The sequence below is a fragment of the Caenorhabditis remanei genome, chromosome X (assembly GCF_010183535.1).
Source record: "Caenorhabditis remanei strain PX506 chromosome X, whole genome shotgun sequence".
NCBI lineage: Eukaryota > Metazoa > Nematoda > Chromadorea > Rhabditida > Rhabditidae > Caenorhabditis > Caenorhabditis remanei.
In genome coordinates, this window is record NC_071333.1 from 7,605,057 (window position 1) to 7,619,527 (window position 14,471).

A 14,471-nucleotide genomic window follows, 5' to 3' on the forward strand; every position below is an offset into this window, starting at 1 on the left:
GAATTAAAGTTTACATTTTGAGTAGACTAGAAAAACTATACGGTTTCTAGGGACAATAGTTCCGGAGCTCAGTTTGAAAACCTCTCTTAATTATCTTAACATATTTTTTCATGGCAGCAAATTGCTCCTAAATGTAAGTGGTATTTCTGGATCAAGAGGAAAAACCCTTGCAACATTAGAATGGAAAAAAAACTGAGAGAAACCATTCACAATGGACTGAACTAAAACACGTGACTGCGTTCTCGCTTTGTTGGACTGATATGTTTCAATCAGAAGGCGTAGTTTTCAGGAAGAAGTTGATGTTTGATCATTTTCTGTTTGCTATCAGAGACGTTATCCCGTTGGCCAATCCCGGTTCAGTGAGAAGGCGGAGCTGAGGTTTGATTCGTTTTAATTTCTGACACACAAAATTATGACTAATATTTTTTTCTTTGTTTTTTTCTTTGTTCGAAGAAACTGGATGAGATAGAAGAACATGTGAAAACTAAAAGTTGAAGAAAATGCTTTTGATTGTATTTTCAAAAGTTTTCAGAGAAGGATTATGCAAACTGAAAGAACGAATCGATATTATTCAGAGAAAATTGTTGTTCATAGTCTACAAGGTTGAACTCAAAAAACTAATAAAAATTCAAATGCATTGGTTTCAAAGTCAAATGGTGAACGTGGCAATATTCCCCTTATATTAAGATGTTCCGTTCACTGTTTTATTGAAGAGTCAGAGTTTTGTTAGAAGTTTTGTATCACTATCTGGGACTTATGAAAACATCAAAACATGTGAATGGCTCTCTCATCAATTACGGACGGAAAGCTGAATGCACATGCTTGGCGTAATCCATTCCTAAATAATCCTAGATATCATTTCGAAGACCTTTCAATCAACTTTTGTCTGATTCTCTTATGTGTAAATAATTTCTTCAATTATTCTTCCGAAAAATTCTAAAACATTAGATAGCATAGTTTTTTTTCTAATTTTAGAGAAATACCCCTATTTCTAAGTTCCGCCCTCTTATCGAAAATGCCTCACAAGTTTAACTCTGCTGTTCTTTTTTCTAGTCACATGGTACCAATGAGTTATGAGTATTAAACCTCAAGCATCGATCGCAGATGTACATTGATATAGCTGCAAGTCCCGTGACTTATGTTTTCCTGACACGGTAGTAGCAACAGTACTTTGAGTAAGAGACAACACAACATTTATGCAGACATATAAGAAAAAAGAGAGAGAAAATGTTGGGTAGAGAGACAGATAGGTTATACATATGTTAGATTTAGCAGATGTTCAGTATTTCTTACAAAAAGACACAATCTTGGTTTCCGTAGTTTTTTGGCATTCTCTAATTAGAATCATTCATTAATGATTAGACACTTAACATAACGTTAGATTTCATAAAACAATCGAAATTTGAAAATTCAGTTGATTTAGGTAGATTTAACGGCAGATAGCAACTACTGTAAGAACATAGATAAATGCCTATCTTTTGGAATATGATAAATTTGTATAAGTTTGTACAGTAGTTTTGTCTCATCTGTTATACAGCATAACATACGTGACTACTAAGATCTGAATAGACGTACCCTTCTTATACAAAAAGAGTACATTTGATGACGATCGAACACATCTGACATCATCATCTCGTACCTTGTAATTTGCTAATATCTATCTGTCAAACTTCTTTACTTGTTATGTTCTAATTGATTATTTTGCTATTCATAATAGTTCTCATTTCAGATCAATTGTCGGCGTACTTGTACTTCGAAATTGGAATGGGCACAACTCTTGTATTAACTGTGATCCTCGCTCTGTTACAAACAGTGGCGAGCACTCCGGAATCCTCATCCAATGTCACCACTACCACTCAATTGAGCTTTACTGCAGTCGACAACAGATTCAATGCTGAAACCCTTGTTCTTAAATCAAATATGTTTTCCAACGGCAATGAAAAGGAAGCGAAGAATGTTCAGGATTACACTATCATAAAGATGGGAGATGAAAATCAATGGCGGGGTTTTTTTTTCTAGTCTAAAGGTATTCTCATTTTATCGTGCTTAGCGTCTCAAAACCTTTTTTCCAAAAAGCGCGAAACGTCTTAAAAATTATACAAACATTAATTCAGCCCTCAACGACAATAGCAGTTCGCTCGTTGTCCTCAGCAACTGGTCATCAGAGGCCGCTGAGTTTCGGTTGGCAAAATGTGGTTTTTTCTTCAACTACACTATCAACATTCGACCTAATACAATTTTCAATGTAGATAGAGACCTCCTCAACGCATTCAATCAGATCAAACACACTTACTGCTCAAACGGAACCGATGATGATTTGAGGTACAGAACGATTTTTTTGTAACGGTTGTCGTGAGAATGTTGAGTGTTACAATAAAAGCATACGTGAAACATATCCTTGTGAAAACTTTAATAAAAGTCAGTGAATGAAAAAACAAACGTTATTTTTCAGCTTCCAACTTCTGGTCACTCGTCTTCCGCCTTCTGTTGACATTTTAATCCGGTTCAGTGTACTGCCCATCCCAGAAGACATTCTTGGCTCATCCGTCATCTATTTCATCTGGTATTCTATGTCTGCGGCAATAACAGCCATTTTCTTAATCTGCTATTTTTCTTTCCTGGGCTGTGCATACCGTCAAAACCAGAATAAGGCAACATATTACGTCAATCCAAAAACCGCTGCGACTAACTGTGCCAGTATTTTCGTTCACCCATCATCCAGAAAAAGCTTCTCAAACGCATAACGACCGTTTGTATCACCAATGGAAGAAAATAACCGTCTTGCTGTTTGATCGCCTTTTGTCCCTGTAAATTCATGTTCTCATGCCTTCTCCCCCTCTTCATTCCCCTTTTCCTATCATCCTTAAATTACTGTATTTTGTTTGCACCATTTTTCTAAAAGCTCGTCAATTATTCTAATATTTCCTCATTTCCCAAAAATCACTTTACCAAAATAATACTTTGGAACATATTTTCATTACCATATGTAAATAAATTTTTCTTTTGCAGCTGATATAAAAAAGCATTTGAATTCTGGTTGACGCGCAAACCAAGCAAGCATTTTCAACCAGTGCCTAGTGTGTTCAAAATGGGAACTTGAACTGAACAAAAAGAATGGATCTGTAACGCATGTATTTCCGGAGGAAACGTGTTTGTGCATCACCGCAATACTACCGTAATTTTCCAAAGAAACGTCCGCCATGTTCGAAAAATTGAAGTTCCTTAAGAAAAAGGTACGGCAAGCCATGTTCATGTTCAATCAGTAAAAAGTGGAAAGTAGCCGTCAGAGTTCATTGCTGGAGACATCAAAACGAGCATCCGGTGTTTTATTGTTTCACAGTTAGTTACATCAAATGTTTGGAAATTCTTTTTAGAAGTACATTATAAAAATTATCGCGGGGGATCTGGTTAAATTCAGAAAACTTGACAACGTGAAGATAATTAAAAATATAAAACTTCGAAAAAGTGAAAAAAAACCAGGTGAGTAAAAAATAAGGGACTTGGAAAGAGTTTGATAGAAAATGTAAAGAGATAAGTGGTCCTGTTGAAGACTGTGTTGTGGTGGCTAAGGCAAATCTCCAGGGAAAATCCTCGCTGCGAAAGTTGCCTCGTTGATCTGTCGATTCTAAAATTCATTGAATTATGCCTTTAAAGTTACGGCAGAAAAACATTGTGCAAAACAAAGAATTCGAAAATGATCTAAAAAACTATCAACTTATACTTTGATCCCGATTTGTTGCATGGCGCACGATTGCATTATTGTTGTAATGCGTTGCTTGCCACCTTTCTCTTCGAAGTTGGAAAACACGTGAAGCCCCGGTAAAAATCATTTGTATGTGGAGACATCATGGTTGTGTTAGATTTTTCATTATCAGGAATTTTGTGCTTCTCTCTGTCAATAACACGAGCAGGCAATGATGGACCACTAAAAATACTGATTTTCTTGTTGTCAGTGAACGATTAATTGCTTGCACCCACGTTTCTTGAAAAGGTGAAGAACAAAACTCTTTCACTTCAATATCGGTGAATCCACTGGTGAGTGCAGTTTTCAGAATATTCTTTAGATATTCCTTCTCCTTGTTAAACAAAGGGTATTCCTTCACAATATTGTTAACAGCAAGTTCAATTTTATCATTTATAATATTTCCTTCTGCGACTTTTTCATCACGCAGGCGCGTCATCATATTGTCCCAAGTGTGCTCAGTTTTGATGCAGTTTTCACCAGCACGTTGATTTTCATCTTGAGAACTGTTTCTGAATACTCGGAAAAAACTGTTAATAAAAACGTCGGCCCAAGACGTCACAACGTAGCTACGTAACCAATCGTTTTCTGCCTTGAGCTCTTGGTTTTTGGCTATGCGCTGCTCGTAGACGTGCTGAAAAAATGAATAATTTATCTTCTGTCATGGTCCAAAATGACTTACTTCAAGATGACACTTAAAATACATTAAATGTAGCATTTCGTTGCAAAGTTGACGGTGTTTCTCTATTGATGGAGCTTTCAGCCACTCCTCCAAGAAAAATGTCCTGTTATTTGATAGATCGTAACGTAGAAAATATTCAGTAGCCATAAAATTGTAGAATGCCGGGTACATTGTCTGTAGATCTGTGTTGGCCATCAAGTTGAGGACCTTAACGTTCATGTCACAGGCGTTTCTCGGAAAAACTTCCGCCTCCTTCCTACTATTAGTAGGGATTTGCGTAATCTCAGCTACCGATTCTCTAGAATTTTTCTTTTTCTTCTTATGAAGGTGAGCTATGGTCTGACAAGCAGCATTCTCGTGTGTGTGAGATTCTTTGAGAGATTGCTTTTCAATTGAACTGATCTGATAACCGTTGCCCTCGACTCTGACGACGGTTGACCTGCCAAGAACATCAGGTGACAAGAATGGCTCACTGAAATCACACAATATTATTGAAAAAATATTGAAATGCTTGCACCGACTTTTTCTCAGCCGGTGTTGCAAAGAATCGCTCGAAATCCCCATCGTCCAACTCGATTAACACACGGGAGAATGCAATTTTCAGGCTATTCTTTAGATCTTGCGTTTCCTCCTTCAACAGAGTTCTTGCCGTAGCAATATTGTTGACGACGAGCTCAATCTCATCATCCACAAATTTTTGACGAGCCGTTTTCTCATTGCGCATGCGCGTCATCATGTGGATCCAAGTGTTATCCGTTATGTCGTAGTGTTTACGATCACTTTGATTTTCCACCGTTTCTTGAGACTTGTCGTCGAGAACTCGAAGAAAGCTGGCCATAGATTTGTCAGAAATGGATAAGTTGACGGAATTCCGCAGTTGACTATTTTCCACAAAAAGATCTCTGTTCTCAATATTGCACTGTTCCATGTCGTGCTGAAAAATGCGAATCAGAAAACAGTTTTCTACTCTCAGTAACTACTCACCTTCAGAACGTCCTTGGAACACATCAAATGTAGCATTTCGTAAAAAAGTTGGCGATACTTCTCAACTGTAGGAAATCCTTCCATCTTAACATATCCCTTGTATTTCGATGGGTCGTAACATTTGAAATTGTGTGTAGAGATGAAGTTGTGAAACTGAGGATACATTCCTGCTGTATTTGGGTTAGCAATCATGTCATCAATAGTAACATTCATGATAAAGGTGTGATTTCTATCAAAGTTTTTTGGCTCCAAAAAGTTTGCATCAGTGTGATCCGACATGATTACCAAGTTCGAATCTATCGAAAGTTGAATCAACCGTGAAGCACTGAAAACTAAAACAGATTATCCAAAGTGACGGGAGAAGTACAAAGACTGTAGCGGTGAATCGATTGAACGTCTTCGTATAACAGGATAAGTTTAAGATTGATCACAAGTGTTGTAGCTCCTAGATAAGTGTGACCGGGAATGTGCTGAACATCAATGCCACAGGGTCATAGTCTCTATCAAAACTACAGTGTTTTCAAAATGTTTTTCATACATTCCGTTAAGCAACATTCCTCCCAAAGAATTCATGTTTTACGGAACTTACCTGATCTTGCAAACAATACCTGATCTTTCAAACTTTGTCAGAGACATGAATGACAGGTCTAGAAATGAAGTCCAGATGTCAAAAAACAAATAACTATCCTAGGTTCATTGACAAAAATTACTAAAACTGTTTTCTGTTCTACTAGATACACCGATTTCTGAAACGCCATATTTCTCTTATTTTCGTGATTTTCGAGAACTATTTTAAAAGGTGAAACACGTGTTGTTTGACATTTGGCAAAACTAACCAAAAAACTGTAGTAAAAGTGTTTCTAAAGATTGCGAAAAACTATATTATATTGAACAGTATTCTACGGTTTTATATCAGAAACTCAAGTTTCAAATCAATTTTGTGAATAAAAAATATGATCCCAAAAGAAGTGAATAGATCAATGATAAAATGGAAAAGAATTGATATCGGAGATAAACTAAAACTGAATGAATATTGAAGATTGCCGATTTGACGAGTATATATAGCGGTTCCCAACTCAATCAATTTTATTGCCGAGAAGGCACACAGAATAGGATGAGAAATTTCAGAAAAAAGAACCATAAAATTTATATGATCTGTGGTGGACCGAACATAAAACACTGTATTCAAATTCAACAATATTTTTATGAATCTTGGGATCTTCCGCGTGGTTACTGTCCTATCCAAGTTTTGAATGGACTCAACAGGGAGTATAAAATTTAGAAAAATGGAGATTCACACAAAAAGTTATTATCAAGTTTAAAAATTGTACAAACTCGCTTGAAAATTTTTTTGATAATTATCCGGTGCCGACTGTACGGTTTTGCCACGGTTTTCGAGATCAAAAGATGAGAATCGTTATGCATTTTGGTCCGTTCACTTTTCATTTCTTCGGTTTCATACGGATATATACCATATTGGAGCGATGATCTCTCTTCGGAATACGACAGGAGCTGGTACTGCGTGACGCTTGTCCACTGCTCATGTCCTCCATGATTCTGTCGAATGGATCCGACATAGTGCTGAAAAATCAAAATTATAAGACATGTGAGTAATTTGACGGCATACAAGTTACGAATGACAGGAACGAACGAGAGAAAATCAAAGAGAAATCGAAAAGAAAAATGAGGAGTTTTATGAAACATGGCGCCACGTGGAAAGACGTTTTATGGACGTTTTCACGGAAGGGGCGTTGAATTTTCAGCGAGGAAAATGATGCTGCAAAAGAGTCAAATTTGAGATTTTTCTATGAGAAAGAGATGTGGAAGCAGCGATTCAAACTGTCGAGTATTGAGAAACGAACGCCGGAACAGGAACAGGAAAAAATAATTGCACGGAACAAAAAGCAGCTGATGATTCTAGAAGAAAATGAGAAGCAGTTGAAGAACCTTATTATTTGGTTGAGAAGACAGGAGATAAGTTTGGAGAAGGTGACACATAATGAGACACGTCTTCAGTTGAATGAACTGAGTAGGGCTTACAGTGAACAGCCAATAGAACGGAATGCGCCGATGGTCCCCAAAAGAAGATTGACACCGAATGAGATTCTGATGCGGATAATCAAAAGATTGGAGGTTCCAGTGGTAGCTTTGTTGGAAATTCAAAAATTATATATAAACCAGCCTGGCTGCCGCGCCTTCGGCGCTTCATCCGGCTGGCCTCTCCCTATTTACGTGTTCTTCTTCTCAGAAATGTGTCCGCGTGGCCGACTGGACCAAGGCGGCGGGGTCTGCGCAAAGAGAGCAAGTTCGATTTTGGGCTCGGCCGCCTTTCTTTCTCATTTCTCAAAATTTGCGGACATTGGGATAGATGGACAAACCCCACATGCGTTTTATATATAAGAATGATTACGTATTTTCAGTTGGATATAACGGAGTAATTCTTCGATTCTGTTCTCTCAAATTTCTCAACTTCTCACCCTGTTGTAAATTCCGTGAATTCACAACTATGTAGTAATCGAAGCACTATAAACTTAAAACTTATGAATCTGGAAAAGAATTCAAAACAGTAAAAGGAGTAAAACTCCATCCTTCTAACCTCTTTTTTCAGACTCAACGACGTCATTTACCTGAAGTCAACGTCTAGTGCCGTTCCTGTCGCTGTCCTGCTGCATCCTCGCCCTACCGTACTGGAAAGTCTGCGTCTCTATTTTTTCTCTCCATGTGAACGCGCGGTCGCTCTTGCCGGGATTTTCGAATCATGACGATGATTTTTAATTTCCTTTTTCTGTCCCTTTTAGTTTCTATGTTTTCTTCAATTTAATAATCTAAATTTAATATAATTAATTGGCTCATTTAATGTAATTTTCCCTCATTTCGTTAGCAATTCATAGAAAATCCACGGGCAACATGGCCCATTTACTAGCCTAAAATTTATATAAAAGCAGTTGCGATTCTTTGTTACGAACTCTTCGCCCAATTTTTTCATTTAAAATCCAGCTATTCGCCTACTTGAAACGTCATCGCCTCGATGAATTTTCACTGCAATTCTGCTCCAAAAAACCTCTCTCCTCGCCCGCGCTTAGTGACGAGGAGACGCAGACATTGCAACAGAAACTGGGTGTCCATTGATCAATTTCCTTGCAATTTTTTTTCCAGGTTTCTCCTCATTCTACTGCCCGTGAAACTCTTCGAACCGCTTTTTTTATAATTTTGTTAGATTTATTCGCCTATCATTGAATAAATTTAGATTTCTTTTTAACTGTTTTCCTTTTTTGTCTATTTAATAATGGTTCTCTCCGTTAGCTATCCCTTTTAAAGAGGCTTTTTGTGTCATTTTATTCTATAAAAATTAACTTTAATTGATTTATTTCAGAAGAGTCAATCAATTGATGAGGAAGTGTACAAATCTTCCAAAATATAAAAGAAAAGAAGTCTATATGCAAAACTTAAAAGGAACGAGGGAGAAGAACAAAGAGCTGGAAAAAGAAGAAGAAACGATGAATCCGACAACGCCGAGCTCTGAGTCGAGAGATCCGGCGGTGTCATTACCTCCAAGAGATCCTCAACCGTATATGGTGAGAGTTCCGAAAAAGACGCTTCGAGTTGTGGAGAACGCGCCGGTGGCTTCATTAGAGACGGCATCCAAAGGTCCCCTCCCTCCGAATAATCCAAGGAAACGGCAGCTAAGATATTCTTCGCCACCACAAGAAACTGCCAAGGAACGACAGCAACAACGAGTTAACGATGAGCTCCGACGAAAACATTCGGAAGAAATACTCGTATGGAAGGAGAGATTTGAGAGATCACAAGCTGAGAGGAAGTCACTGGAACGACGAATGTATCGACAGGCACAAGAGTTTCAGGAGAGATTCGATGAGACTGTTGACAATATTTCGTGGAAAGAACGATACGCGCATTTGGAAAATTTCTGTCGAACATGTAAAGGAGAAAATATAAATTTGAAGGTGGAATTGAATGGAATCAAGAAAGAAATGGATAAACGGGAGAAGGAGATCACTGAGCTTCAGTTGGATTTGGCCTATGTTAGATCGCTGTGCCCGTAAGTTTTTGAACGATTTTCCCTTATTCCCACCCCGAAATCTATTATTTCAGAATGCCAATACCACCGAGAGTCAAGAAACAAAGAAAGCCGAGAAAGCCGAAACTGCTGTCACCACTGCCACCACCACTGTCTCCATCTGCTATCAACTTGTAATATACATAATTCGATTTATATACTTTTGTTTTCATTTTTCAACTGTAATCGATTCTCGATAATTTAGTTTTGTTAAAATTCATTCAAAAATCTGATATTTTTGAAATTTACTTCGCGAAAGTAATGCAGTTTCAATCAGTTTTCAATTCTTAAATTAGTTTTCAGATCTCTTCAAAAAGCATGCCACGAGCCAAAAAGCAAAAATGACTTCGATTCAAAATCTGAAGAAATCGAGAGAAGCACTACTCGCGAAGAGGGATTATCAAAAAAGGGAAAAAGAAGATAAAATGAATGCGATGCAATTCCAACTTGACGGAGCTCTCCGAGAAAATGAACGACTTCGAAAAATGAATCAAGAGTTGAAAAGCCAGCGTGATCAGTTGAAACGAGAGAATGAAACTCTCCGATTCGCAGACCCAGTCGATCTTCGACATTGGAAGTGCCGATGTATTAATGCTGAGAAGAAATGGACGGTTCAGCAGCATCTGGCTAAAAATGAGAAAGCAACTACGAAACAAGATCTGAAATCTATAAAAAACGCGTTGGCTATTGAGAGGAGAGCACATCAGGAGACGAAGATTGCCCTTGCGTATTATAGGAATCAGGAGAAAATTAGGAGGTGATCTTAACTTTTCAAGTTTTCTCAATGAAATTTATATTTCCAGCTTCCAATCACACCCGGCAACTCATGGTAGACCTGTACGAATGATACGAGACCCGGTGAACACTCCAGAAGAGGCTCAAAGCTCAACTTTCAATTCAATTTTGATGAATATGGCTGCTCGAATTACGCCCCCGGATACAGATGAATCACATACAGATACATCACATAAAGAGAAGAAACCTGAAACTTTAGCTCAAATTGTGGTTAAAGAGGAGGAGAAACCAGAAACATGTAGATTCCTGTTGTAAAAATGCACTTTTTGTACTTAAATAATGAAGCTTTTTTATATTGGCTTCTCAATTTTCTTTTCAACTTCCATTGATTTGTCTGCTTTCAATAGCCATTCCTCTCATCTCTGGCGCCCCTCCGACGCCACAATGGAAACGTGCCCCGTTGATATTTGTCGCTCCTGTTCCTAAATTGCATTATTTTGTTATAGAAAAATGGCTCCAATAACAAAACGAGTAAAGGCGGCACGTCACAATGGATGTGGAGATTGTCCCAGTGCAAACAGAGTAAAAGAGCTGTCATCGGAAGTGGCGGCTCTAAAAGCTGAAATAAAAGCTTTGAAATCAGAAAACGAAGAGCTGAAATCAGATAAACGACAGCAAGAAGAGTTGAATAATCGATTTCCCGAGTTGTTGGCAGTTTGGAGAACTCGTTACGAGGAGGCGATGGACAAACATTTGAATAAAGTGCTGATGCGTGGCGGTGACGTGTTCATTCCGATGGGTGTGCATTTACGAGAAATGAAGACAATTGAAACGTGGAAACGGAGACACGACGCAGAACAGACACTGAGAAAACGACTGGAAGGATTCATTGAGAAGTTTAAGAAGAATAATAATGAGTTGAGAAGAGACTACGAGACACAGGAGAAGGCTTTCAAGAAGGCAAAGAAAATGTTGGCGATTTTGATGCCGGATAAGCCGAAGAGCTCGAGCTACGAGGATGATGATACAGAAGATACAGAAGTAATACCGAAAAGGTAGGGAACAAAAAGAAAAATTAACACTTTAAAATGTATTTTTTTTAGAGAAGACACTCCGTCAACCACTCTGGAAGGTCTGGAAATAATACCAAAAAGGTAAAAACTAAATTTCTTTTTATATCTTCTCAATTTTTGCTGTTTTTTCTTAAAAAAACACTTTTTTCTTATCAAAATTTCAATTATCAAGCAAATTTTCTCATTTTTGCCTGAATATTCCTGTTTTTGCTATTATCGTAAAAATACTAAATTTCAGTACAAAAAGTGATTTTTCCCCGGTTTTCCATTAAAAAATCTTGCAATTTCCCATTTTTATCCAAGTTTTCACATTTATCAATTGAGAAAACACCCAATATTCATTTTTCTTTTTCAGAGAAGACATTCCGCCGTTAATCCCTGCGAATAGTCTGGAAATGATACCAAAACGGTAAATAAGAAATAAAAAATTTATTTTTAAAACATTCAATTTCAGAGAAGAACAGACCATAGAAAAATTAATGAATGTGAAAGAAGAACAATTTGAAGAATGGTATCAACCAGCTGTCAAAATGGAAATAGAAGATTTCGATTTCACACAGAATCCAGAAGCCTCCACGTCGTCATCACTCAATTTAACTTTAAATTTTCCATAAAAGTGATTTTTCTTACTTCTCAATTAAATTGCATCCTGAATGAAACCACAACCTTCTCCTTAAACCCGGTTCAATTTTCACTAAAACGTTGCGCTATACGGAGTCTCTTGGGGCGCGATTGCATACCAGTTAGCGGCATCTAGTGGTCCATAGAGATATATATTCTCTTAAAATGGCTAGCTAGGATACATTGCAATTTGGACAAGAAACACAGAAAAAGTAGGAATATTTTGAAATTAAAAATTTTAAAACTTTGAAATTCAGAAAATCAAAGATGATGTTCGCACCGGAAGACAATCTCAAAATTATTGAGAAAAAATATTTAAAATATGACCGGTTTGAGATTTTAAATGAAGGAGATGTTGGGATAGGAACATGCGGAGAAGAGTCTCTATTATAAATTTGTGCTTTTTTTGTACATTTTAGTCGACTAGAATAACTCGATTTTGGACAAGCAACCGATTTTCTCAAAAATAACTATTTACCTTCCAGATTCCGGAACATCTTGTCTCCAAACCTTCACTTCACCAGTTTCGATGTCAAAACAAAACTCCAAATCGCAAAAAAGTTCACTATTGTGCTAAACGGTGACTGAACAAGTCATGGGACTTGGTGTTCTATTCGAATGGATCTCTCGATGAATTCTCGTGGAAACCGCTTTTTTCGATATCCTGTACTTCTTCGATTTCATATGAAATGTTCGTCTCGTTGACCACATTGAAACGAACATTAACGTCTTCTGAAAATGGGAATAAGAAAACGTGAAGAGTGAAGTCGGATGAGGTTTCAGATGCTCATTCATGAAATCACTTCAAGAAATGATCAGTTAAACTGTGACGACTTCCAATCGAAATTTGATGGCGGAATTGAGAAGTGAGAGACAAATAGATAAGAAATTCCAAAGAATAACGGAGTGAAACACTATCTGAAAGGACTGAAAAGTCTGATCTGATTAATCTCACCTTTCAGCAGTAACTTCTGAAACTCCTGCAACACAGATAATTTTTGAACTACCATTCAAGTGGATAGCTTCTACGAAAATACCTTTAAGGACCTGATCGAAAGTGTTTACGAGATTCTTGTTATCTCTAACAGCTTTCTCTACTTCAGCAACTTCCTGGGCGTTGTAGTCAGGTCCACTCGAATCGCCACCACTTTGACGGGAGTCATACGAATCGCGTCTTCCTCTGCTTTCATCGCGACCTCCACAGCTACCACGAGATTCATTTCTTCTATATCCTCCAATTTCTTGAATCACTTCTAACTCCATAGCTTCCACGGGAGTCTCTCGAGTCGTTTCGATCCCACCATAACCTCCTACGAGAACTTCCTCCATATCCACCTACACCTACTCCTCTACTCTTTGCATACTTGTTAATGACATACTTGAGAACCGAAGGGTTTCTGTGGAACGGTGAGTGCTTGGTGTCAATTTTTATCCACATCTCGTTAGAACCATTTCGACTTTCCACCAAACGAGCGGATTTCAGATGTTGCATCCGGTTCAGAATTGGGTGAATCGCGAAGTGGGAATGTGGCATTTCCGAATCGGTAGAATTCGTTGTTGTTCAACTTCTGTGAAGTGAAAATCTCCACACATCTTGTCAACTTCTTTGGAGAACAAAGCTTCTTTTTCATCTGATCCAGTGTATACGCCAGCTGGAACATACAATGCGGCTGCACAGTCATAAGCCACCACGTGGTACGATTGGTTACTGAAGAGTTCTTCTCATGGAACTTTCTCATGATGAGGTGTTGAGCGCAGCTGTAGAAGTTTTCGCGTAAGAAATTTCAATCCACTCTTTGAAACATTTAAATAGCAGATCTCACCATTATACATATTCATTTTCACAATTGGAACGTCTCTTTTTCCGAAAACTACAAATATTTCATTTTTCTACCAAGAAATAGAATTAGATTACATCCAAGGGCTGTTTTCATCAAAAGACTCTTTCTCCCTCTATCTCTCACATCAACAACTTTTCAGGACCTCGCAAGATTTTTTGTGGAATCCAGCAATCCAATTTTGTGTCAAAATATGCAACGCGTACTGGGTTTTTTCCAGATAATTTTGTGTTTTTTTTGAAAGTCACAAGTTTTTTGCAGTGTTTTCTTTTTATTTCACGCAGTACAATACAGATTTTTGATAGTGAAGAATAGTTTGATTTAGTTCTCATGTTTTTCTCATTTATATTCTTGTTCTGTTGTTGTTGTGTGCATGAAAGAGGAAGGAGAGTTCTCCGGATTTCGAAAAAAGAATCAGAGATAGAGATAGCGTGTCTGCATTGCTTAATAGACTCTCCGGAAACAGGACTACGAAACTCCCCTCTAAAGCTTCTCCAGACACAACAATACCAAATACTCTCCTTCTGCAGCATTTTCTATACAATCTCATTATTTTCAGTTTTCAGTTTATCCTCAAATGCTCACAACACAAAACCCTGATCTGTGTGTGGAACCATTTATAGAACCTTCTCAATGGTTTTTTACACTGGTAGAAATTATTCTAGCTGTTGGTGGATTAACCATGAATACTGTAATAACTGTGATATGTCACAAAGCG

At 37.7% G+C, this 14,471-nt stretch overlaps 7 protein-coding genes across 7 annotated transcripts; 4 read left to right on the forward strand and 3 right to left on the reverse strand.

The window, feature by feature from the left end:
- Nucleotides 1-1,764: 1,764 nt before the first annotated feature.
- On the forward strand, nt 1,765-2,744 carry GCK72_023450 (uncharacterized protein; the record flags this gene model as incomplete). The annotated part of the gene is made up of 3 exons (XM_053735403.1): nt 1,765-2,005; nt 2,115-2,322; nt 2,453-2,744. The coding sequence occupies 3 exons, from the start codon at nt 1,765-1,767 to the stop codon at nt 2,742-2,744; spliced, it is 741 nt and encodes a 246-aa protein (XP_053578969.1).
- A 1,012-nt stretch (nt 2,745-3,756) lies between these two features.
- On the reverse strand, nt 3,757-5,687 carry GCK72_023451 (uncharacterized protein; the record flags this gene model as incomplete). Its single annotated transcript, XM_003102603.2, has 5 exons — nt 3,757-3,925; nt 3,979-4,376; nt 4,425-4,896; nt 4,946-5,358; nt 5,409-5,687. The coding sequence occupies 5 exons, from the start codon at nt 5,685-5,687 to the stop codon at nt 3,757-3,759; spliced, it is 1,731 nt and encodes a 576-aa protein (XP_003102651.2).
- A 1,539-nt stretch (nt 5,688-7,226) lies between these two features.
- On the forward strand, nt 7,227-9,624 carry GCK72_023452 (uncharacterized protein; the record flags this gene model as incomplete). The annotated part of the gene is made up of 3 exons (XM_053735404.1): nt 7,227-7,558; nt 8,782-9,468; nt 9,522-9,624. The coding sequence occupies 3 exons, from the start codon at nt 7,227-7,229 to the stop codon at nt 9,622-9,624; spliced, it is 1,122 nt and encodes a 373-aa protein (XP_053578970.1).
- A 203-nt stretch (nt 9,625-9,827) lies between these two features.
- GCK72_023453 (uncharacterized protein) lies at nt 9,828-10,536 on the forward strand (the record flags this gene model as incomplete). Its single annotated transcript, XM_053735405.1, has 2 exons — nt 9,828-10,243; nt 10,290-10,536. 2 exons carry the CDS (start codon nt 9,828-9,830, stop codon nt 10,534-10,536), a joined length of 663 nt encoding a protein of 220 aa, XP_053578971.1.
- A 195-nt stretch (nt 10,537-10,731) lies between these two features.
- Nucleotides 10,732-11,908, forward strand: GCK72_023454 (uncharacterized protein; the record flags this gene model as incomplete). The annotated part of the gene is made up of 4 exons (XM_003102516.2): nt 10,732-11,276; nt 11,325-11,375; nt 11,650-11,703; nt 11,749-11,908. The coding sequence occupies 4 exons, from the start codon at nt 10,732-10,734 to the stop codon at nt 11,906-11,908; spliced, it is 810 nt and encodes a 269-aa protein (XP_003102564.2).
- Nucleotides 11,909-12,866: 958 nt separating this feature from the next.
- On the reverse strand, nt 12,867-13,244 carry GCK72_023455 (uncharacterized protein; the record flags this gene model as incomplete). Its single annotated transcript, XM_003102571.2, has 1 exon — nt 12,867-13,244. The coding sequence occupies one exon, from the start codon at nt 13,242-13,244 to the stop codon at nt 12,867-12,869; it is 378 nt and encodes a 125-aa protein (XP_003102619.2).
- Nucleotides 13,245-13,357: 113 nt separating this feature from the next.
- On the reverse strand, nt 13,358-13,654 carry GCK72_023456 (uncharacterized protein; the record flags this gene model as incomplete). Its single annotated transcript, XM_003102626.2, has 1 exon — nt 13,358-13,654. One exon carries the CDS (start codon nt 13,652-13,654, stop codon nt 13,358-13,360), a length of 297 nt encoding a protein of 98 aa, XP_003102674.2.
- Nucleotides 13,655-14,471: the final 817 nt, after the last annotated feature.